At 45.6% G+C, this 25,994-nt stretch overlaps 1 protein-coding gene across 1 annotated transcript in view; it reads left to right on the top strand.

The window, feature by feature from the left end:
• DAAM1 (dishevelled associated activator of morphogenesis 1) overlaps nucleotides 1–25,994 on the top strand; it is a 243,282-nt gene that overhangs the window by 166,532 nt on the left and 50,756 nt on the right. The window contains exons 11-15 of the mRNA XM_061612446.1: nucleotides 2,065–2,203; nucleotides 4,384–4,442; nucleotides 7,575–7,762; nucleotides 9,467–9,775; nucleotides 12,604–12,711. Of these exons, the coding sequence (XP_061468430.1) occupies nucleotides 2,065–2,203; nucleotides 4,384–4,442; nucleotides 7,575–7,762; nucleotides 9,467–9,775; nucleotides 12,604–12,711 (803 nt within the window). The remainder of the gene's footprint in view (nucleotides 1–2,064; nucleotides 2,204–4,383; nucleotides 4,443–7,574; nucleotides 7,763–9,466; nucleotides 9,776–12,603; nucleotides 12,712–25,994) is intronic.

Genomic DNA, 25,994 nt, shown 5'->3' with positions numbered 1-25,994 from the left:
TGTCAAGTGAAGCTGGAAATGCTGTAGCATTCCTGTAAAGTCTCTTAATGACCATAACTGCTTGCAAAATCCACTTTTGTTGTCTTGCTATTAATCCCCATACTATAGGAATATAATTTAATAAAAATCTGCAAATATCAAGGATTTTGCCAATGAGAAATTGATATGAACAACTTCAGACCAGAAAGAAAATATGACTAAACTTGCCCACATCACATGCCTCAGTGAGGCATTACACCTCCAGCATCTATCTGCATTAGACAGTACCTTCCCATAAAGATGTTGTGGAGTCCAATATAGATGAAACATTAATTTTTTCTGGATCTCTTGTTGATATTTTTAGATCCTGCTTTTCTGTTGATGTTTTTGGATCCTGGTGCCTCTAATTGCTGTATATTACATACAGCATTATTTTGATTTTAAGCACTGCGTTTCAACTTGTATTTATATTATTTACTCCACGTGAACATTTTATGTTTCTACTATTCTATGATTCTATTCTGTCGGGAATGCTTTGATTTGGATTCCTGCATTGTGCAGAGGGTTGGACTTGATGGCCTTATAGGCCCCTTCCAACTCTACTATTCTATGATTCTATTCTATGATTCTATGTATTGAAAGATTCTATTCTATGTATTCTATGTATTTGTGTAGCGTGTATTGCTTGGATGACAGCAGTTCTCTCTCTGTCACCTTTTTTTAAAAAAAATAGGGTTGTATCCCACAAAATTGCCCCATTTGTGCAAGAACTTCCTCTCCCTCTTCTCTCCCCCCCCACACCTCCTGCATCCCTCCAGTCTGCTCCAAAGAGTTGGAGGAAACCCCAAAACAGATCTGGGGGGCATGCAGGGAGGGAAGAAGGGTGGGGAAGTTCCATTGCACAAGCAGAAGCCCTTGCACAAACCGGACAACTTTGTGAGATACAACCCTTTAATATTTCCCCCTGAAAACTATCTCACCACCACCACCCATCCACAGCCACCTTCTTGCAAATGCTTCCTTATTGTTATGGATACACTTCCTTGCATACACTGATTTGAATGCATTTTAAAATTTACAAAGTCAAAACTTCTGTACTCCTGATACTCAACTAAAATGCAATGTAGAAGGCTCCAACTGGAGGAAGGGGGAAGGATGGAGGCAATCTGTGCCATATCCCCCCCCCCAGCAGCCACTTCCTGTGCTGTCCTGGAGGATCCCCCAGTTCTCTGGAGCAGATTTTCTGGGGGCTGCAGGAGGGGGGAGGAGGAACAGAACATTGGCTGTCTCTGCTTATGACAGTGCGAATGACGTTCTGCCCGTAGGAACGCAATTGAAGCTGCTAAGTTTTCTGACAACATAAGAGGTGCTTTAAACTGATGAATGACGCAGCTGCTATCCCAAACGACAGCAATGAATTTCATAAACAAGGAAATATATATATATTTTTACAACCGCCTGGAGTACCCAGGAAGTTTACTGTCATTGCAGTCAGCTGCATGAAGGATTTTCTCATTTGCAACCAACTGCTCTGGATTTGCCTCTGCTTTCATAGAATCTAATATATAGTTCAGCCTCTTGCATGATTTCTTTCTCTGAGGTTTAGTTCAAATTTTGTTTGCTGAGTAACCCCATGGGCCCTGTTTGTTTGTTTGTTTGCTTTGCTAGTCCCATATGTTTCCAGGATGTCACATATAACTTTGCATCCTTTCCTGACATGACATTATTTTGGAGAAAGTAAACACACATCTCATTTTAAAAAAAACAACTCCTTTTTTTTGTCCGTGGACCACCTGCTTTTGATGGCTGCCCAAATGCACAGATGTATGCAAACATCTGTCTTCATTGGAAAGGCTTTTTGAAGGATGCCCTTTCAAGGCTTGTTCCCCATTCATTGTCTGCTACCAAAAGAAGTCCCCCTAAGAGCGGCTTCCTTAAACATTTCACATAGTTTTGAATTGATCTGGCATTCAAAACATGGAAGCAGCAGAAGTTTCCACTACAATCGCTCAGTATCTGTAGCACGTGTCCTCTTTTGTCAAAGTCTTTATTCATCATGAACTCCTTTTTTCTTCTCCTTTTTAGATAAGAGAAATGGCAACACCGTCCACTACTGGTTGCTGTTAGACCGTATCATACAACAGATAGTTATTCAGAATGACAAAGGACAGGACCCGGACTCAACACCCTTGGAGAACTTTAATATTAAGAATGTCGTTCGAATGTAAGAGCCCTTCTCCTCCCCAACAGAATGATAAATTAGAAGGCTTACTTTCCTCCCTCGACCTTCCTTAATCTGTATTTCTTTTGGCTTGTGGCTTGTTTTTTTGTGTTTTGTTTTTAACTTCTTTCTGTGGTTTGGTTTAACTTATCACGGATGCTTCTAGCAGTGGATTTCCTGCATCAGCAAAGGATTGAACTTAGATGACCTTTTGAAGCCCTTTCTGACTCTGATTCTGTGAACTCTACAGCTCTAAAATGGGGGTGGATTTTTCTAATTCCTTGATTGGGAACAGGGCATTCTGTTTCAATCAGTTTTCTCTTATTTTACCCCTTGATAACAGTGAGTACATGCTCCTATTACAAATAGAAATTGTATTTTGATAACATTTGGTTGGGTTCTGTGGCATGCAACTAAGATCATAAGAATAATCCAAAGGTCTGTCTAGACCAGCATCCTGTTTTTTCCATAGTGGCCAACCAGATGGCTCCAGGATGCCCATAAGTGGAACATGTAGGCAATAGCACATACCCTTTCCACACTTTTGCCCTGACTGATGAGCAAGAAGTGGCAAGCAGTCCCTGAACCAGTAGAAACTGGACCATTAGGGTGACTAGGACAAGGCACCACCATCCTTGGTCTACCCTTGGCCCACTCCTACCTGCCTGCCTTCTTTCTTACATCCAGTCCCAGGGGTGGCACTGCCTGCCAGCTTCTTCCTCTTTGGTCTCAGTGTTGGCCTTATAAAACTCTACAGGGAGGAGGATGGAGACAAAGCTTGAACTAGCTGTCACTGCCTGCCATTGGCTCTGACATCAAACAGTGCTGGTCTCCCAGCCTTCCACTTTATCAGTCCCAGTGGGCAACAGCCAGTTACTATCATCATGATTATCATTAATTACCCGCACTTCACTGAAAGGTCCCAAGGCGGGTTCCAGCATTTTTGAAATACAGCATTAGAAGCAATTAAAAACAGCCTAAAGTTATAAAATAATTGTGCACCCTAAAAACATTTGTCTCAGGTGTCAATGGCTAGGGCCGTCCTCTTTCAACAAGCCTTTTAAGTAGAGACCTTATCCCAGTCTGTGTCTGTTGGAATTGTTTTTTGAGATGGGTTTTTTTTTTAAATATGTTTTTAAAAATGTTTTGTTTTAATATGTTTTTAAAGTCTGTTTTTAAGATGTTTTAGAGTGTTTTTAGTGTTTTTGTTTGCCACCCTGGGCTTCTATTGGGAGGAAGGGTGGGATAATAATAATAATAATAATAATAATAATAATAATATTGGGGTGCGTCTTCAGCACTACTGCTCTGAACCATGGAGTGTCAATTTTTAGGCATCATAGATGATAGACCATGAATTTATCTGATCTCTTTTTTAAAGTGAACTTACAAGTTCTGAACAGGGTGGTTCATGACAGATGTTATTGGAGGTCACTGATTCATAGGGTCACCGTAAGTCATAATCGACTTGAAGGCATATAACAACAACAACTTTTTTAAAGCAGTCGAAAGTAGAAGCCAAGTCTGCATCCTGTGGCAGTTAATTCTATAAGTTAGTTATGCATTGTTAAGTAGGACCATGGAAAGTACAGTCAGGAAAGGAAGTTCATACTTTTCTCCCCTCCCCCCTTACTAATTTACCAATTTGTGACCTGCTTCTCATCCTGCAGTAGCGTTGCCATCTTGAAAGTTTTTTATATACCTCTCTTCCTTCACACAGTCTGCCGTAGTTTGCCAAAAATTCATTGCTGATAACTTCATCCCATGAAAGTAGTGTTTGTGAATGTTCCATAGCATTTTTGTAGCTCAGCCAGTGTCTAGGAAAATGGACTGCCTTCAAGTCGATCCCGACTTATGGCGACCCTATGAATAGGGTTTTCATGGTAGGAAGCAGGATAATGATGCTTTCCTCCGAATCTCTTATGTGCAAGAAGGAATGCTCTTTGAAAAATCTGGCATTACTTAATGTGCTCGACGTTATGAATAACTTTCAAGGTAGCAACATGTAAGCAAGACACTGCCATTATAAAATGTTCTGTGGTAGGGAAATGAACTAATTGAGCAAATCCATATGGATGTAACCTTCTCGGCTTTACCTAATCCTCGTTTCATACATATGTGAAACTTGCTAAGTGTGTTCTGTTTATTGTTTTCACAAAGGACAATGCTCTTTTTCTTTCTAGGTTGGTTAACGAAAATGAAGTGAAACAATGGAAAGAACAAGCAGAAAAAATGAGAAAAGGTAATTGGTGAAAATATGAAAACATTTCAACCAAAGGCAGGGCTTCCTAAAGAGGAATGGCTACAAGATAAGTAGATCAAGGTTGCGGAACCTGCTGGATAGTGTTGAACTACAACTCCCATCTTACCAGACAACTGGCTGTGCTGACTGGGACTGATGGGAGCTGGAGTCCAGTGGCATCTTCAGGGCCTCAGGTTCCCCATCCAGGAAGTAGATGAAGGATAACCATGACAACCGATACATAGAATAAGGGCCACAGGGCAATGATGGAGCAAATGGTTTTTCTTAAAGCCCCAAGATAAAAGGACGTTGGTAAGTTAGGACTGGGGAAAAGAAATACCTGCCTGGACTCTTGGAGAGCCAGTCCCAGTCGGGGTTCTAAGCAAGGTGGAGCTGTGGTCTTCCTCAGCTTCAGGCCAATCCTTACCATATTATGGTTGTGAGGGGAAGTGACATCATAGAGGTGGAAGGTCTAGAACCTGATTTCATCCTAGCTGTGTGTGGACAGAAAGTAGAACCGGTTAGGTGGTAGAACTTTGAGGGTTGTAAATATTGGACTTGGGGAGCAGAAGTACAGAAGCTTAGAACCCCTGAAGTGGGGAGTTGGGGGCAATTTGTTAATTGACACAGGCTAATTCATTTTGGGCTTAATCCAGACCTGTTACACAGACAAGCAATTCTGGCTTCCTTAGTGTCCCTTTTCTGTGAGCAGAAATGGGAGGAACCGGTTTAAAACCTCCTGAGGTAGTTTTTATCAGATAAGGAGCAATTCACTGAATTGGAAGCAAGAGCAGCGGGATATTACAAAGTGTCTTCTGCCGGGAAGGGGCCACAGTGCAGTGGTAGAGCATCCGGTTTACATGCAGAAGGCCCGTGGTTCAATCCCTGGCATCTCCAGGTAGGGCTAGGAATGCCCCCTCTCTGAAACCCTATAGAGCCGCTGCCTGTCAGTGCTGCTCTAAATGGACCAATGGACTGACTTGGTATAAGGCAATTTTCTATGTCTGTTGAGCTCCTTGATGAGTAGCTTTTGTGAGCAGAGTCCTGTGAATGGTCCTTTTCCGTAAAGCTGGGATGGAGAACCTGTGACCCTCCAGGTGTGGTTGGACCTCATGGCTAGTGGTCAGGGATGATGGGAGCTGTAGTCTAGCAACATCTGGAGTGCTTCAAGTTCCCCATCCTTGCTATAGAGAAGGGTTGGGGAATCTTTTTGGCCCATGGGCCAGTTCCTTATCTAGGTCTGCCTCATGGGGCTGCCCACTGGTCAATCACATGACATAATTATGACATCACATGATAGGCAGGCAGGCAGGCAGGGCACCCCACTGTCAGAACCCCTTGCATTTCTCTTAAGTCTCTGCAATCAGGGACTTAAAGGGGGGGGGGAATTTAGAAAAGCCTCTTCCAAGGGTCTCCCCCTTTAAGTCCCCAATCACGAAGAATGAAAAGGAAAGCATGGGAAGACTGGGAAGAGGCTTTAAGACAGCCCCCACTATCCTGTTTGAGCAAATGGGAGAGCAGAAGCTGTCTTAAAGCCTTTGCAAAAACATCTTTGAAGTAGCCCTCATGCTAAAGCTGTTTCAAAGGGCACTTTTGCATAGGGCTTTAATGCCTGCTCAGCTGGTGAGCAGGGGTTAAATCCTGCTACTTTGGCTGCACAATCTTGTTCCTTGCTGGAAACAGGATTGCACAGCCAAGCCTGTTCTCCTGCCCATCAGCAGGCATCACTAGTGATGTCAGCTAGTTGATGGATGGGTGTAGTTTGGAAAAAATGGCCTTAGGGGCCAAATGGTACCCCTTGGGAGCTATGATTGGGCCTGAGGACTGCATGTATGGTAGAGGGTCATCCAAATTATATCGTATAAGAGGTCTGCCCTGAACTCATAGTTGAACGTGTTGGGGGGGTTGCTATTAGGTTAGATAATAACTTATTGAAACCTTTTTCTATAAGGCAAAATTTCCTACATGTTTAAGGGGGTAAACCCCCAATAGCTTCTTTTTCCAATCACATGGTAAACTTCTAGGAACAGTGGTTTGTATCCAACGTAGCACTAAGTAACTCATTCCATGCATGTAAGGATTAACACTAGTGCAACAGAGTTTCCCCCCCTCTCCTCCCCCTGTGCACCCCTTAAATCTATCCTGGGAGTTCCCTCAACCCTCTAGAGTAGTTTTCGGGATGGGATGCAGGGCCGCATGGAGAGGGAGGAGGTGGGGAAGTTCTGTTGCACAAGCATAAATCCTTGCACTAACGGAATCAGTGCACCAGATGCTGCCTATAGGAAGCTGCCTTTATACCAGATCAGACTGTTTACCTATTTAGCTCCAATGCCAGATTGGCTGTGGCTGTCCAAGGTCTGTGCATATATAGCCATGATGGCTATAGTTTTATAGGAGAGCTTTAAATGTGTGCTGCGGGATAAACTTGTTCAGAGGACTGTTCTGCTTTAAGGTGTCAGGTTCATTTTGTAACTCCACTTGATGCACAGAAGGCTGTTGATTAGTGGCATTTTTTCGCCAACCCAACTGGGAAGGATTCCTGCACAAACTTCATTGGCATGACTGGGAGCTCACTACAGTGGAGCCATTGATCATCATGGGTTGTTTATCACATTACTCCTGATCCCAATATTCACTGCATGGGCAACTTTCTCCACCAACACTTCTGTGGCATCCCGAGTTTTATTAGAATATTTATTAAATACATAGCTCTGAAAAAGAAAATAGTCTGTAAGTACAGAGAGTGTAAACAGATTCAACATTATAACACAATAATGAAATAGAAAATAAAAAATTCAGACACATTCAGTATAAAATACCCTAGTCATTCATTTTAAATTGTATAATTTTGTTTTTAAGATGTTTTAGAGTGCTTTTAATGTTTTTGTTTGCTGCCCTGGCTCCTTCTGGAAGGAAGGGACATAAATTTAATAAATAAATAAAATAAAATAAATATATTTGTTTTTTTAAAAAGACACCATTACTGAAAGCTAATATATCTTCCATGAGAAGTTATATGGATTTATGGCTTCCTGCATTCTTTGGTTCCATTAGGAAATGAACAAACTCCACTTTTGTATAATTTTTTAAAGTATTTAATTTCCTTTCTCTCCCCTTTTTTTTAATTAATAGAACATCATGAGCTGCAGCAGAAGCTGGAAAAGAAAGAGCGGGAATGCGATGCCAAGGCCCAGGAGAAAGAGGATATGATGCAGACCTTGAATAAGATGAAAGAGAAACTGGAAAAAGAGCTGTCGGAGCACAAACAAGCCAAGCAGCAAGTAGCAGACCTCATGGTGCAGATGCATGAACTTAGCAGGGTGAGGCCACACCTTGAGGCTCTCCTGTTTGATGGGAGAATGTGCCAGATTTCACCTTGCCTGTCATCCTGTAGAAGAAAGGTTTCAGCTACAGAACTGGGCGTAGGCAGTGAAGGAGAACACCCTCCCATCAGTGAGAGGAGGAAAGGGCCAAAGCCGTTAAAGTCAGGTTTTGGTATCTTTGCCTGAGTGAGATCCCTTGGGGCACTCTGGCTACATCCGCACCATACGTTGGAAGCAGACATACCAGTTTTGTTGAGGAGAGCTTTGCGCATACCATGGACTGTGAAAAAGCCAAATGATTAGGTGTTAGAACAAATTAAACCAGAACTATCACTAGAAGCTAAAATGGTGAAACTGAGGTTATCATAGTTTGGACACATAATGAGAAGACATGATTCATTAGAAAAGATAATAATGCTTGGAAAAACAGAAGGAAGTAGAAAAAGAGGAAGGCCAAACAAGAGATGGATTAATTCCATAAAGGAAGCCACAGACCTGAACTTACAAGATCTGAACAGGGTGGCTCATGACAGATGCTATGGGAGATTGCTGATTCATAGGGTTGCCATAAGTCGTAATCGACTTGAAGGCACATAACAACAACATAATACCATTTTAGCAATCATTATGCCCCCCCCCAAAGAATCCTGGGAGACTGTAGTTTGTGAACAGCGCTGAGAGTGGGTAGGAGACCTTTGTTCCTGTCACAAAGGGGTAATTCACAGAGTTCCCTGGGAATAGGGATTGCTTTTTAAACCATTCTGGGAACTGTAGGGGAACAGTGGTATCCTAACAACTCTTAGAAACCCTAACAAACTACAGTTCCCAGGATTCTTGGGGGGGGAGCTATAATCGTTTAAAGTGGTATAATACTGCTTTAAATGTACGGTGCAGATAGGGCCAGAGTGCCCCAAGGGATCTCACGCAGGCAGAGGTACCAACACCTGACATTTATGGCTTTGGCCCCCTTCTGCTGAAAGTGCAAAGAGTGGGCACCTGCCATGTCTCGACAGGAATGGAGCAGCCACGCTGGAAGCCCTGCTCCGAGTTACTATGAGGCAGAAATTAGTTTTCTGCTAAAAAGGATTGGCTTGGCAGCTCCTTGCAATGTAGGGTCAAGTGAGGCATTGTCAGGGAGGAGCCAAAGAGAGGGGGCTCCTCTCTTATTAGCTAGGTTAGGGTCAGCCGACATCCTGCCCTGCAGATATTGCTGGACTCCAACTCCCATTAGGTCCAGCCAGGGATGATGGGAGTTACAATCGAACGGCGTCTGCAAAGCCGTAGGTTCCTCATCCCTGGGCTAGGGGGACCTTTCGGTTCCTTGCCAGCGGCAGCTTGTGGCTCCAATGTCAGTGGGGCAGTGGAATCCACTGCAGGTTTTAGTGCAAACGGTCAAGGAGATGTTCAGGGTGCTTCAGCACCTTGTACGTTCAGACTAAAACCTGGAGTGGATTCCACTGCCCCACTGACATTGGAGCCACCAGCTGCCCGCACTTCTTGCCTTTCCCTGTTGCTGCTCCATCTCACATACCAAATGCAAGGTGGAGAGTCCTTCCTTTCTCACAGTCAGAACTTGCTTCTCCTTATTTTCGGTTTCAGTGATGGTTTGTCTTTTAGATGGCAATCCATCACTGGTAGCCTAAATGCTGCCTAATTTTTCTGTGCTTCTCAGTGACTGTATGCTATCTCTCTCTCTCTCAGAGGGCAATATGTGCTCCAGTTCCAGGGGGCCCCCCTCTGCCACCGGGTGCTCCTGGGGGCCCCATACCGACAGCTTCTGTAGGTTCTCTTCTCCCGGTTCCTCCGCCGCCGCCGCCTCCTGGTGGAATCCTGCCTCCCCCGCCTCCCCCGCCACCGCCCCCTGGTGGGCCCCCTCCTCCACCAGGGCCTCCTCCACTTGGCGGCCTAACCCCGGCCCCGGGGGCACCCCTGGGATCAGCGCTTAAAAGGAAGAACATTCCACAGCCCACGAATGCTCTCAAGTCCTTCAACTGGTCCAAGCTTCCTGAGGTAAGGCATCTGCACCCCGGTCTTCCATGCTGTGTGAATAAGGGCATCTGGCCAGAGTATGGGCTCCTCTACATATTAGAACAGCCGTCACCAACTCGTAGCCTGAAACATGTGGAGGGCACCGGGTTGGAGAAGGCAGAGTTATTGCCATCAAGGCAGGGGAGGGGAACCTTTGGCCTTCCAGATGTTGTGGACTACACCTCCCAGCATCTCTGACCATTGGCCATGCTGTAAGGGGCTGATGGGCACTAGAGTCTTAGCAGCATCTCGAGGGCACCAGGTTGGGGAAAGCGGTGCTAGAGGAAGGGGGAGAGTTGATTTTTGTCATTTCTGCTCCCCGCCCCCTCCGGAGCCCCACGTGCCTCTTTCCACACTGTTCCGAAAGTTCCTCCAGCCCTGCCCAGGAGCTGTTTGGTTGTCCTAGGAAAGGAAGGGGGAAATTGGTTAAAATTCCCCCCCTTTTCCAATGGCATAGTGCTGCCTTAGGGTAGTCTGGATCCAACCCCTGTAGATGGAACACTTCTGTCTTTGCACCTCCTTGGGTCACTTTAGTTGAGAGGGAGTTAATGCAGCATTAACAATTATAGTGGCTTAGAGGATAGAATTATTCCAAGTCAATATCTCCCTTTGTGTCTGTACTTAAGTGATCCAGACTTTAAGCCCAATAATACACTGGGGCAGCCTTCCCCAACCTGGTCCCTTCCAGATGATCATGGGGTCTTGGGGAGGGGTACTTTGCAAGGGGCTGTGCAAGACCCTGCGATCAGCTGATCAATGGCACTTTGTGGGATGTGCCTTTGCCCGCATGGATTGATTTCAAACCATGTGGGCCAAAAAAGGGTAGCCTGACGACACTGTGATGGCAGGTGATGGACAGGCAGACAGGCCTGCTCACCTGTCAAACTTGGCTCGCGGGGGTGTGGAAGGTAATGATCTGGCTTACCAACCAGATCCTGTCCCCCCACCCCGACCACTGTAAACCTTGGATAGGGAACCTCTAGCCTTCCATACGGTGCTGGGCTACAACTTCCATCTTCTCTGTTTATTGGCCATGCTGGCTGGGGCTGATGGGAGTTGCAGCTCAGCAACATCTAGAGGGCTGCAGGGTTCCCTATGGCTGCTGTCACCTTCCCTGTGGCAACTTGCTGTCTCTTGCTTGAAGCAGGATGCTGGCTGGATTGGGTCTCTCTCTCTCTCTTTTGTTTAAAGTCTTTTATGTTCTTCATACGTGTATGTCTCCAGAATGACTCAATTTCTCTGGAACTTAAAATTAATTCATAGGCCTAGAAATGAAGAGAGAAACACACACATATATCACTGTCACTTAAACATTTTTCCTTTGTCAATTATTTATTTATTAGATTTATAACTTAAACTTTTTTTCCTCTGTCAATTATTTATTTATTAGATTTATATCCCGCCCTTTCTCCCAGTAGAAGCCCAGCAGGGTGGCAATCTTGTTATTGTTATTACTATACTTATTGCCTGCCCTTCACCAGTTCTGGTCGCCTCATCTCAAAAAGGATATTATAGAGTTGGAAAAGGTTCAGAAGAGGGCAACCAGAATGATCAAGGGGATGGAGCGACTCCCTTACGAGGAAAGGTTGCAGCATTTGGGGCTTTTTAGTTTAGAGAAAAGGCGGGTCAGAGGAGACATGACAGAAGTGTATAAAATTATGCATGGCATTGAGAAAGTGGATAGAGAAAAGTTCTTCTCCCTCTCTCATAATACTAGAACTCGTGGACATTCAAAGAAGCTGAATGTTGGAAGATTCAGGACAGACAAAAGGAAGTACTTCTTTACTCAGCGCATAGTTAAACTATGGAATTTGCTCCCACAAGATGCAGTAATGGCCACCAGCTTGGATGGCTTTAAAAGAAGATTAGACAAATTCATGGAGGACAGGGCTATCAATGGCTACTAGCCGTGATGGCTGTGCTCTGCCACCCTAGTCAGAGGCAGCATGCTTCTGAAAACCAGTTGCCGGAAGCCTCAGGAGGGGAGAGTGTTCTTGCACTCGGGTCCTGCTTGCGGGCTTCCCCCAGGCCCCTGGTTGGCCACTGTGAGAACAGGATGCTGGACTAGATGGGCCACTGGCCTGATCCAGCAGGCTCTTCTTATGTTCTTAGGGCAGGTTGCAGAAATTTAAAATACAATGATGCTCTTGGGGGTCACTGATTCATAGCGTCGCCATAAGTCGTAGTCGACTTGGAGGCACATAACAACAACAAAAACAATTAAAACACATGACATTCACAGGAATTGGGTGGGTACTGAAAACGTTCATCTCAAGTGCTGAAGGCTTGGGTAAAGAGATACGCCTTTAGCATTCGCCCAAAGCTGTACAGCAAAAATGCCAGACGTACCTCTGTAGGGCAGGAATTCCACAACTTTAGGGGCTGCCACGGAGAATGCCCTCTCCCAGGCCACCATCCCCTGAACTTCTGAGGGTGACAGTACCACGAAAAGGCCCCCCTCTGCTAAACCTAACACCCAAGAGGGTCTAAAGGGAAGGAGATGATCTCTCTGGCATGGCTGGGCTTTTTTGCCAAAAATACATTAAAAGTTGTGTGTGACCTTACCAAGGACCTCTGTTCATATAACACAGTGGTGGGAAGCCTATGGCCCTCCAAATGCTGTTGGACTCCAACTCCCATCAATCCCAGCCAGCGTGGACAATGGGAGTTGGAGTCCGACAACATCTGGAGGACCATTGGGTCTGTACCGTTGGTATAGCATATGGTTTCACTTGAGCACTACAAAATTGTGAGCACATGTGGGAAAAGTGATGCTTCTTCCATCCTCTTCTCACCCTCCCACCCCCCAGAACAAGCTGGAAGGCACCATCTGGACTGGCATTGATGATGCAAAGGTGTTTAAGGTGCTAGATCTTGAAGACCTCGAAAGGACGTTCTCTGCTTACCAAAGGCAGCAGGTAATGTACTGCCAATGGGTGCGTATAAGAAAGTCCAAACCTGCCTCTGTCGGGTGATCATTGGAATGCACCTTTTTTTTTTAACCATCCTTTATTTACTCATGTAACACTTGTCCCGTCGGTTAAATGCCTCTGGCATGTCCATGTTGGTGGTTTTGATGGTTGGTTCAGAGCCTGGTGGAGAAGGCGGCCTTGGCAAAGTGCTTGTGCGTGCCATGGGATGGTGCATTTTTAGAGATGAAGCATGCTCAAGTAATAAAAAAGGATAACAAAATGTCTGGGAATGACTAAAGACTAACCACAGGTGTGACTTGTTTACTGCATGAGAATTTTTTTTCCCCCAGTTTCAAAAATCAGTCTTCTGTTGTGTTCATCTGAATGGCAATTTTATTTTCTTTAACTGTTAAAGTGATGTCTCTTAACTATTTATAATGTAGTTATTATAAAAATGTGTTAGTGGAAGACAGGAAAGAAGATGAGCAGACGCGGGGGAAACCCTTTTCGTTACAAAAGTACACAGCATTATCCTGTTCTGCCAGTTCCGATTACACCCAAGCATCATTCTTTAAAGTGGCAGCTAATTAATCCAAAATTTAAGGAATGAGTGGAGACTGCCCCCCACCAACTCAAACTGCCCACAGTTGCCAGATTTCCAAGATGAACTTCCCTAAGCTGACTCCTCTGCATGCATACAGCATTCTGTCTTCCATTCATGAATGTGGCACGTTTCCAAATGCACCCACTTCACACATTTATTTACACATTTTCCTACAGAGAAAGCACTTCCATGCTGGTAAAAGCACACCCAGTCTGTGCACATGTACACGCGTGTATTTCACTTCATGTGCACCAAGTGAAAGGCATAGAGATGTTGTCAATCATGTGGGTCTGTATGCATCGTCTGATAAGGAAATGCTTTTTTCCCCTCAGTGCAAGTGTAGGTAAACCCCAGAAATTGACACCAATGGCCCTTTTTGTCATCCTCAGGCAGCCAGAGAGAGCACACTTCTTGTTTCTTTTGAAGACTAATCCTTGCTGTTCAGGAGGCTATTTATATTCTCCTTAAGGACACATTCAGGGGCAATGCACACTTTATCTAGATGGCTGGGTTTCTGTGTACACTGTTGTTGCCAGCTTGTAAACCCATGAGGCTGCACACAAGGCAGCTGCAGAAGATTAGGGCTTCTTAGAGAGTCTTGTAGGGTGCACCCTCCACCCCACCCTGGTGTTTATAAACAAGTGTCTCCACTTCATATGTTACAGTGCTGACTTCTTTGTCAAGTGTGAACGAGACCTCAAGTGGCCACTTTTGCAAGGATTAATCCAGTGCAAGCAGCAGTGCTTCAATCCATTTGTGTTTTTCGTATGCAGTCCAAATGCACAGAGGGAAAAAAAGAGTTGCATGCATCAACCTGCCACACACACAATGCCTTAAAAATTAAATATCCTCAGCATTCCACAGAGAGCTGCCTGCATTTTCTGTCCGGTTGCACTTAAAAGGGTGACCTGTACTTAAGACTAGTTTGCTACCTGCTTGCTTCCTTCCTTATTTAGGAATTGGTATGAATGGGCTCTTTATTTGGATTTCTGTTAAATCAGGTCAGGGGAGCCTGTGGCCCTCCAGGTGTTGCTGGACTCGTAACTCTTATCTGCCCTAGTCAGCGTGGCCAGTGTTTCAGGGATGATGGAAGTTATAGTCCAACAACTTCTGGAGGGCTACCAGTTCCTCAGTCCAGTTTTAAAGTGAGGGCTTCATTCCTAGAATCTGAAATGTAGATAGGCAAAAGTGTGTGTGTGTGTGTGTGTGTGTGTGTGTGTGTGTGTGAGAGAGAGAGAGAGAGAGAGAGAGAGAGAGTAAATAACTTAAAGATAGCAGAGTAAACAAAGCATAGAGGAGGACTTCTGAGAGTTGCTAATGTGAAGAATAATCAGCTTTGTCTTATCTGAGGGTGTAATCCCTTGGAGCTCTGAAGGTTGAGGACTTGAATGCAGTTTCAGGGAACAAGCAATCCATTTAGAAGGTGCAAGTTTAATCTCTTCCTGATGCTAATCTAGGGAGGGATGGCCACCAGTTTAAGAACAAGATCAGATGTCAAGAATTATTGAGCGCTGAAGTCCGGAAGAGTAGCTGCAAGAGAAACTTTTGGTCTTCATCTATCTTGATTGGCCATCCCCAACCTGATACCCTCCAGATGTTTTGGACTATGACTCCCATTGATGCTGGTTGGGGCTGATGGGAGCTGTAGATCAAAGCATCTGGAGGGCACCAGATTGGGGAAAGCTGCTCTTGATACTTGAGAGATGGTGAAATTGTTACAGGCATGAAACAGTTGAGTAGCTTTTGGCAAAAGATAGAATGAAGATATGAAGGAGCCTTAATACAGTAGGGCCCCTCTTCTCGGCGCCCCGCTTTTTGGCATTCTGCTAATACTGCCCCAGTGGGACAATCAGCTGGAAGGGGGGCTGGAGCTCCCCGCACTCCAGCTGATCTCGCTGGAGGAGGGGCTACAGCTGATCTTCTCCTCGGGGGCAATAAGGCTCCCACACTACAGCTGATCCACCGGAGGAGGGGAAGACCAGCTGTAGCGCTCCAGCCAATCTTCTCCTCCTCTGGCTCGATCAGCGGGTTAGGTTCCAGACCCCCACGCTACAGCTGATCCACTTTTCAGCGGTTTTCGCGTTTCAGTGGGGGTCTGGAACCTAACCTGCCATATGAATGGGGCCCTACTGTAATTAACTTCTTCCAAGAAAATGGGGTTGAAAATCCTCCCTGGGGGCCACTGTATTACAGATTTTTCATAGTGAGCAGACAACATAGTTCTCCTCATTTATTATCACCTGTCCCCAAATTTCAGCCGCTATAGACACATTTCATTTTGCAAACGAAAAACACCTAGAACAAAAAAAATAAAAGCCATGAAATCTGTTGATTTTTCCCATTGGGGTGCTTTTTTGTTTTAGCGAGTATTAACCTATTGGGTTTTTTAAAAATGTCCCATGTGGGTCTTCAAGCAAAAACCAACCCAGAGAAGCAGATAACAGACCTTCTGATACCACACACATGGCTTTGTTTTGTGATAGTTTACTATCCTGAGACCCATTTGAATTGGCTTCGGGTAGGAAAATACCCCATCAGAAGTGTCTGCATCCAGTTCGTAGTTTTCTTGGAATAGGCAGAGACAGGCCATTGTTTCCATCTAGGCTAGTGCTGTCTACTCTGATTGGCAGCAGCTCTCCAAAGCTTGATACAGAGGTCTTAGCCTTACTGCCCAAGAGCCTTTTAGCTGAGATGCTGAGGACTGAACCTGGAACCTTTATGCATTCCAAGGACCCACAGCTATCCGGTGTTTGGGTTGGTTTGAAAAAGCAGGCAGATGGAACAGAAAGTTCATGTCTTAACCCGGGTTGTAGGTATACAAGAGAAACAAGCTGGGGGAACTGTCATACGAACCAAAACATCTCCAGGACATAAGAAGAGCCTAGTTGTTGGACCAGGCCAATGGCCCATCCAGTCTAGCACTCTGTTCCCATTGGCCAACCAGATGCCCATGGGAAGCCCACAAGCAGGATGTGAGCGCAACAGCCTTCTCCCCACGTGATTCCCAACAACTGGTATTTGAAGTCATACAGTCTCCAGTACTGGGGGTAGCACACGGCCATATGACTAGTGGCCATTAATGGCTTTATCCTCCACAAATTAGTCTAATTCCCTTTTAAAACCATCCACATTGATGGCCATCAGTTTAAGCCAGTGTGGTGACCTCTAATCTGTTCATCAGCAAATGAAGATCTATTTCTTTAGGTTGAAGAAACTGTAGGTTTTTGATGGGGTGTCAGGCAAGCGAGGAAGTTCCAGCCTGTCTTGCTGGCACCAGGCTCACATGTACTCTTAAATGTGCAAATGTATACACAAGTGACCTACTGCTTCCTACACAACAGTAGAAATGCCTATAGCTGGGGTTCCCAATGTGACACTTATGGGTATCATGGTGCCCTCAGACACACAACCCTTGGCATCCCACCAAGGCCCCTGTGATGCGTCCTTCCCTGGCTCTCCCTGTCAGGTTCCTACCTGCTCGTGGTTACTGCCTGTCTCTAGGCACCACCAGGGACTCCACCAGTCCGGACCGCACTCTCTTATGGTTTACCCATCCGCTCTAGCACAGATCTCAACAGATCCCCCTGCTAGGCAACCACCAGTAACGTCCCAATACTAGTATTCCCAGAGACTCTGAATACTGGTATTGTTATTCTCTTCACCGCTGCCACCATTTGTTACAGTTCCCCTTCAGCCTTGGTCATTACCTTACCCTCCCTTCTGGTCTGTGAAACCCCAGCCAAGGATCAGGCCTTTGGTAAACCAAATTAAGTATTTATTACAGATAACAATGCTAACAAGATTAACAAGATTTCTCCTTAAGGCACATAAGCATATGGTTTTACTCAATACTAATCCGAACTCCACCTCCCTCCTGATAAACAACTCTCTAAACCCCACCAAGCAATCCACTCTTTCTCTTCTCCCCCCAGATTCCACAATTCACCACCTCACATTCCCCCAGATTTACCTGTCATCCTTTCATTTATACTGTCAGCCATTTTAAACATTCAGCCAATCATCAAGCATTCTATTGCCTATTCACTCCCCCTCCTCTTTCACTACTTACCATGTATACTCTAAACAACCAGCACTTACCATATATACAATAATATATAGGAACATCACAGCCCCCTGTCCCCTCCCACTTAATTTTTAAATTTGAGGTTTTCCAAGCTTTTTCTTTGCTGTTTTTTGTGGTGACTGGGAGCAGCTTTTTTGTCTGTTTTGTTGTTTTGGGAGCGTGTGTTAGTATTCGGCCTGTTTTTTGGGAGATCACCACTTTTTATTCTGTGCAATGGACATTTCATGGTGCCCATTGCAGCTTTTTGCATTTCCAAAATTGTCCACTGTAGGAATATCAGGTGTGAAGAGGCTCCTTCCCTTCTTCCTGCACCTTATCCAAAGAATGCTACTCTGTTCTTAAGCAATATCCATGTGGCTCTGTGCAAGAAGCATATATTTCCACTGGACTTTGGCAGCCTTCCAGTCCCTAATCTGAATGCTAATGTATTGGGTTGCTTTGATTCCCCAGTAGTGTAAACTGAAACATTTATAGCACCTAGTCATGATTTAATCACATACACAGAGTTTCAATTCCAGTTGCAAATTAGTGAGTCATAGACTACTGCAAGAGAAAGTAACCTTTCAAAATAGTGCTTTTCGTTGTCTCTGCAGTCAAAATATTTGGTGCTTACATTTGACATTCAAATCTAGGTGGAACCGTAGAAGTACAACGACACTCCCTTTATTCCCCATGGTAATTTAAGGATTCTAGCAAAGTGAAGGAATGCAGATGTACGGTGCTAGCAAACTCAAAGCAGCCCTGATATGAAATGAGACAAGGAAGCTGCCCCAGACAGAGGCAGTAAGGTATGGTAGAAACGCAGATCTAACCCATGGGGTACAGTCCATGGGAAGATTCTTTAACCCATTAAAGTAGGGGTGGGGAACAGGATCGGGGGGGCAGGGGAGAGCATTATGTTGCCCACCCCCCACAGGCCAAGTTTGACATGTGGGCCCACCTGTCAATCAGGTGACGTCACAGTGATACCCTGACATCACAGTGACGTCCAGTGACCCTTTTTTAAAATCAAACCATGTGGGCCAAGGCACAGCCCGCAAAGCACTGTCAATACAATTTGGGCTCAACTGAAAATGTTGGTTTTGACCTTTAAAGCCTCAGGAGTCAGGACCCCAATACCTCAAGGACCACCTCTACCCACATGAATTGCAATCGTCATCTGAGGCCCTTCTTCATGTGCTCCCTCTGTGGGACGTTCAGAGGTAGCAACACAAGAACGGGCCTTTTCAGTGGTGGCCCCTGCTTGTGGAATGCTCTCCCCAGGGAGACATGTCTGGCCCCATTCTGTATCTATTTTTAGGTACCAGGCAAAGACTTTCCTCTGAACCCAGACTTTTGAACTTAATTTGAAGGATTTCAGGCATTTGTGGCCTCTTTTAGTGGGACGGGATCTGTAAGACCTGTCTTTTAACTGTGTTTTGGGGCTTTTATTGATTGTGTTTGTTTTAATCAGTTTTAATGTAAGCCGCTTTGGGTCACTTTTGTGAGCCGATTGGCACTTCCTGCAGACCCTGCCTTTTGTTTGAGCCAGGTATTTACCTGCAGGACAGGTGGGTTTGGCAGAAACGGCCTCACATGCCAAATGGGGAGACCTGGAGGGCCTAATTAGGCCTGCCGGCCAGAGTTTCCCCACCATTGCATCATGGCGAATAAGATTCCCAGTAGTACACTTCAACCTCTATGGTTCCTCCTAGATTTGATGGCATTTTATTTTAGATTTTGCCAGAGGTTTTTTGTAAACAGCCCCTCAAAGCATTGATGGAAGGAGTATATAAAACTTTTAAATGAATGAAATTGAACCTTGGCTTGTGCACATCTAGTAGACTGCATGTGCCTCCCCTCCCCTCCCCCGCTGTTAATTAGTTTGGGGTGGGTCCCATTTGGATTTTCTGCCTGAGGCACTGAAATGTCCTGAACAAGACCCAGGGTGAATTAAGTCCTTTTTCTCTGAATTTGTAAATATTTGCATAAGGAAGATTGCCATGAACATCAGAAAAGGGCTATTGCACTTGTAAAAACAAATCCTTCCGTGCTTGCTTATTTACAGGGGTCGGAGGGGAGAGGCACTGATAGTAGGCTTTGGCTCTGTGCCTCTATCTGTCCACAAAAATCTGCTCGTATAGCAAGAGGGAAGGAAAGAACAGCCCTTCTAAACGCAAAAGACATTTACATTCTTGACTTGTTGGGTTTTTTTAAAAAATTAAAGATCAAGAGGGCCTCAGCTGTTTGATTTTGTTGCTTTAAACAGTCTTCTCAGACCTTGTAATGTTTTTCATTTATGTAAACTTAACAGCTCCTATTCTAAGGGACTATAACAATAATAAAACACAGTAGAGCAGCATTAGACCAGTGACTGGTGGCTCCATGTCAGTGAGGCAGTGAAATCTGCTCTGGGCTTTAGTCCGAACGTTCAACTTTGCACATGCACCGTGGACAGCTCTTGGAGCGTTAGGACCCACTGACATGGAGCCCCCAGCCACCACTGGTTCTTCTCAAACTCAATCAAAGTAACATATAATACGTATGGGCACAATCCACCCAAACTGTAGCATGTCTGAGTCCAGTTGATCCCAAAGGAGGGGGTGCTTTTTCTGTTGCTCGACTTTTAAAATCCTATAAAATCCTGTACATGCATTCCTTAGGCTGCTGATGTGGAAAGGTAGAAGGCTTGAGATAAGCAGCAGTTCAGAGTGCTGACTCAGTTCTGCACTGGGAAACAATGGATTCTGTCCTTATATTGAGAGAGTGTCTATTTCCCTCCTTTTGGACCTGACCCTGAAGAACATGGAGAGGAAAAAATGAGTAAATTTGTGCTGCTTTTAATATCCAAAGCAGCAGTAAAGCAGACGGATTCCCTGAGGGTGGGGCCACCACTGAAAAGTGCCTGCAATATGTGTGAGGCTAATCCTCCAAGCCAAGGAGACCCTGGGCAAAAGACTACATCTTAAGCAGGCGTGGCCCTCTGGGAAGAACTTTTCCCTAAGGCCAGTGGAAGCTGGTCCGTTAGGGAAAGTGGGCCCTGCCCCACCATGCTCAGTCTGCCCCCAGACAGCCCCCACCAGCCTTCCTCCTTACTTACAACCAGTCTAGGGGGTGGCACTGGCTGTCACCTTCTCCTCCTCTGTTTTGGTGTTCCTCTTGTAGAACTCAGCAGCGAAGAGGATGGCAACACAACTAGGATTGGTTGGCTCTGCCTGTCATTGGCTCTGCTTCACCGACTGTTGGGCTCCCTGACTTCTGACCCACCAGTCCCTAAGGCTGGGATGGAGCCCAAGAACATCTGGAAGCCCATAAGTTTCCCATCACTGAACTGTAGCTTCCAAATACGTCTGCTAGGAGTCCTTCTACCTCCCCCCTCCTGGAAGAACATAGTAGTAAAAAACAAGTACAATTTGTTTGCAAATTGATACTGCAATATGAATCAAATTATTAGCATTCCAATATAACTTGGAATGAGGGCAGAGGGAAAGAGTAGCATGTAAATTTCTCCCTGGTTATTATTGGGTTTTTTTAAAATGAGATCCATGTGGCCAAGTGTATCCCACTTTCATTAGGTTGCTCCCCGCCTTGCACAACACACATAATACGATGAGCCCCCCTTCCCACGCTGCTAAAGCAATAAAGCTTTTACCTACATAGCTGTGTGCATAGAGTCCGTCTCCGTGGAACTGAATTTACGAGCCATTTTTCTCTAGCGCTTGCAGTGTTTTGCTCTTCGTGAACATCTCTTTCTTCTCCCTCCAGGTTCTGGCACAGTCAGGTGGATGCAAAGTATTTAGCCACCAACCCGTTTGTTAATGAGAAATGGGACAAAGGCTGGCATTCACCTGTCTTCTGCAGCATTTTAAGCTAATGGCGTGATTATAAGGCCAATTTCCGCTAGGGTCTTAAGAGTCGACGAAGAAACGGGTTCCTTTATTCCAAGAGGTTTGCGAGCTAAAAATCCGAACACGGAAGGTGGCAGGAAAAAATGAAGCTCTCGGGAGGCATTTTCCTTGCCCTTTTTAACGCAGTTGCTTGGCCAGTAGTAGACGCCGGCCCCCAATCTAGCAAAAGTTGTGACAAAGTCGGGGAAGGCAGTGTAGCTCAGCAGTAGGTTTGGTCCCCATTGGCATCTCCAGGTAGGGCTGGGAGAGAACCCTGCCTTGAAATCCTGTACAGCCACTGCCAGTCAGTGCAGACAATACTGAGCTAGGTGGCCTATGGCCTGACTCGATATATGTTCCATTTAAAGCAATGGGGCTTAGTCGTTTGCAACAAACCTTATCTGGAGTGATTCCATAAAATACATACCAGGGCTGTCAGGTAGGGATGGATGAACTGGTCTATTCCATACTGCTGTTGCATGTATTCACCCATAGATTGGGGAAGGGCTGTGGCTCAGTGACGCAAGCAAATGGTTTGCATGCAAAAAGTCTCATATTCGATCCAGCATGTCCATGTAGGGCTGGGAAAGATTTCTGTCTGAAACCCTAGAGAGGATTTGCCAAGCAATGTAGACCAGGGACGGGGAGGCTGTTGCCCTCCAGAGGTTGCTGGAACACAACTCACATCATCCCTGACCATTAACAGTGCAGACTGAGGCTGATGAGAGTTGAGCGTCCTAGAACATCTGGAACGTGACAGGTTCCCTGTCCCTGGTGTAGACAGTTCTAAGCTAGATGCACCAATGGCCTGACTTGCTAAGATGATGCTAAGTCCATTCCATCCCATTTCTATGTTAACCTGAAATCCAGACAAACAAAACAAAAATGATCATTTAAATACATGCTTAAATAGTATTTTAAAAATATTAGGTGGCAATTCGATTAATGTATCCAATCATCGCAAGGATTGCTTCTTGTGCAAGGGCACTCCAGAGCATTCGGGGAAACCCTTGAACAGATTGGGGATGGGAAGTTCTTTTGCACAATTGGAAATCCTTATAGTGAGGAGAAAGCACCCCTTCACGATAAGCTTGCCGAGGGGGTTTGACCAAGTGGATCCAGGGTGTGGCCAATGCTCGTTGTGGGAGGGAGTGGTTCCAGCCTCCCTAAAGGAGGTGGTGATTCAACCTCTCCTGAAGAAGCCCACCCTGGACTAATTGGGTTGTGACAACTACCGACCGGTTGCAAATACCCCCTTTTTAGGGAAGGTGATTGAGAGGGTTGTGGCACAGCAATTACAAGTACTCTTGGATGAAACAGATTATCTTGACCCATTCCAATCTGGGTTGAGGCCTGGTTATGGGACTGAATTGGCCTTGGTTGCCCTGATGGATGAGCTTTATTGGGAGAAGGTCAGGGGGAGTGTGACCCTGTTATTCTTACTTGATCTCTCAGCAGCTTTTGATACCATTGACCATGTTATCCTTCTGGGCCAACTCGGTGAGATGGATATTGGAGGCACTGTCTTACAGTGGTTCCGATCCTATCTCTAGGGTCATTTTCAGAGAATAGCATTGGGTGATTGTCTTTTGGCCCCCTGGCAGTTGTGCTGTGGGGTGCCGCAGGGTACCATCTTGTCCCCCATGCTGTTTAACATCTATATGAAGCTCCTGGGAGTGATCATCTGGAGATTTGGGACGAGGTGTCAGCAGTACATGGATGAAACCTAGCTCTATTTCTCTGTACATCTGAATCAGGAGAGGCCGTGCAAGCCCTGGACTGCTGCCTTGACTCGGTGGTGGGCTGGATGAGGGCCAGTAAACTGAGTCTGAATCCTAGCAAGACGGAGGCACTGTGGGTTGGTGGTTCCTGAGTTCAGGTAATTGGTCAGTTGCCTGCTTTGGATGGGGTTGTACTTCCTCTGAAAGAGCGAGTTCATAGTGTGTGGGTGCTCCTGGATCCATCTTTATGGTTAGAGGCCCAAGTGGCCTCACTGGCTAGGAGAGCCTTTTAGTGCCTTGGTAAGATAGCTGCGGCCATTTCTGGACTGGGATAGCTTGACCATGCACTGGTCAGCTCCAGGCTGGATTACTGTAATGTGCTCTATGGGGGGCTGCCCTTGAGGTTCACCGGGAAGCTGCAGCTGGTGCAAAATCAATGGCTACTAGCCATGATGGCTGTGCTCTGCCACCCTAGTCAGAGGCAGCATGCTTCTGAAAACCAGTTGCCGGAAGCCTCAGGAGGGGAGAGTGCTCTTGCACTCGGGTCCTGCTTGCGGGCTTCCCCCAGGCACCTGGTTGGCCACTGTGAGAACAGGATGCTGGACTAGATGGGCCACTGGCCTGATCCAGCAGGCTCTTCTTATGTTCTTATGTTCTAAAATGTGGCGGTGCAACTGCTCACTAGGCCAGGGTATCACCAACATGTCACACTGCTGCTGAAAAAATTGCACTGACTGCTCATTAGCTTCTGGGCCAAGTTCAAGGTTCTAGTTTTGGTGTACAAAGCCCTACACAATACCTGAAAGATTGTCTAACCCGTTGTATACCCAGACAGTCACTGTGCTCTGCAGGTGAGGGCCTCCTGCAAATACCATCTTATAAGGAGATTCGCTCTGCAGTCAAAATGGCCTCCTCCCCTCCCAAAAAAAGTAGTTTGCCCTCAACTTGAAGTCCCACAGATTAAAATTTGCCTTCAGAGATGAATTGGTGGGAGTCCAGCACAAATCAACTGAAACTGGTTGATCTTTAAATGCTTCAGGCCCTTAGATTGATATTGATTGATACAAACATATGTGCAAAATCTTGTAGATAATCATAGTGCATTTGGTTGCTATCATTGGCTACTAGACACAATAACTATGTTCTACACTCTTGGAGGCAGTCTGAATGCCAGTCCCTGAGAATTGCAAGGAGGGAGAGTGCTATGGCCTTAGGTCCTACTTTCAGGCTTTGCATAGGGGCATCTGATCGGGCACTGTGAGAACAGGATCCTGAACTAGATGGGCCATTGGCCTGATCCAGCAGGCTCTTCTTATGCTCTTAATCATCACTTGAGTAACCCTCACATAGTGATTCAGCGACACTGAAAAAAACTTCCTCTAAATATGGAGAAACTGTGTAAACTGCTGTAGAGAATCATCCATGGTTTGCTTTTGTTTCTTGCAGTGTGTGTTATTTTTTTCCGTAGTGATTACTCAGCCACACAAGTTGTTAAAGTAATCCGCTGGGTATAGGACAAAACCCAAACTTAGTTTGGTGGTTTGAAAAATTCTTTGTAAACCAAAGTCATTTACCTTTGAATAATCCCATATAATGGACTTAACAATAACTAACATTCTATTCTGTCCCACTTTGGTAAAGGATATTTACCTAAACTTCAAAATGTTTATATGTATGAGCATAGTTCAGTGCAGTGGGGTGGAGAAGCCCCAGGAGATGGTATGGAAATGGACTGCCTTCAAGTCGATTCCGACTTATGGGCAACCCTATGAATAGGGTTTTCACGGTAAGCAATATTTAGAGATGGTTTACCATTGCCTCCCTCTGAGGCTGAGAGGCAGTGACTGGCCCAAGGTCACCCAGTGAGTTTCATGGCTGTGTGGGGATTCGAACCCTGGTCTCCCAGGTTGTAGCCCAACACCTTAACCACTACACTACATTGGCTCTCCCAGGAGATGGTAAGGTAAAGGTGTCCCTGCACTTATAGTGCGAGTCGTTTCCAACTCTTAGGGTGACGTCTTGCGACGTTTACTAGGCAGACCGTATATATGGGGTGGGATTGCCAGTTCCTTCCCCGGCCTTTCTTTACCCCCCAGCATATGCCGGGTACTCATTTTACCGACCATGGATGGATGGGAGGCTGAGTGGACCTCGACCCCTTTTACCGGAGATTTGACTTCCTCCTTCCGTTGGAATCGAACTCCGGTCGTGAGCAGAGCTTTCGGCTGCGTTACCACCGCTTACAGTCTTTAATAGGCTCTCTCATACATTGTTGTATTCAGTGTAGTGCTAAGTGATTCATTCCATCAGTGCAAGGTCATCTGCTTGCAAAACAGAACTTTATCTTGTCTCCTCTCTCTGTGCATAACCCATGCTCTCCCCAAATTTGTTTTAGAGGGTTGGGGGAACTCCCAGAACAGATTTCGGGGGAGAAGAGAGGGGAACTTTGCACAAGCATAAGTAATCATAGAATAGTAGAGTTGGAAGGGGCCTATAAGGCCATCGAGTCCAGTGCAACAATCTGACTTTGAGTATACCTGACTGCCTCTTGAATGCTTCCAGTGTTAAGAGAGCCCACCACCTCCCTAGGTAATTGAAGTCCTTATACTGACAGTTTGCTGGAAACCATCCTATGGTTTGGACAGAGGTGCTTTTGTACAGCTCCCGTTAATTTTGATAGGACTTATGCAAGAGAACTTCCAGGGGATCATGCCAGTAAAAGTAGAGAGGGCCATCTGGATTTTCTGCCTTGGGTATGAAAATATCATGTGCTGGCCCCAGTTTTAGAGTGCCCCAGATGGGGCCAGAGTAGGGCTGTGTGTGTATATCATGTTTATGAGCCGCAAGCAACTTTTCTATCTAGTAGACCAGAGGAACTGCTCATCTGGTCACCATATTCATCCCAGCTCTGCCAAGGTCAGCAAGACCTTGGCTTATCTGCCAAACTGAAAAGATCAGGGCCGCCAAGGATTAATCTTCACTAGCTTGCCCATTCCCCCTCCCCAAGATACTCT

Source organism: Rhineura floridana, chromosome 2, assembly GCF_030035675.1.
Source record: "Rhineura floridana isolate rRhiFlo1 chromosome 2, rRhiFlo1.hap2, whole genome shotgun sequence".
Taxonomy (NCBI): domain Eukaryota; kingdom Metazoa; phylum Chordata; class Lepidosauria; order Squamata; family Rhineuridae; genus Rhineura; species Rhineura floridana.
Note: the sequence above shows the minus strand (reverse complement) of the source record. Positions and strands in the feature narration are given on the sequence as shown.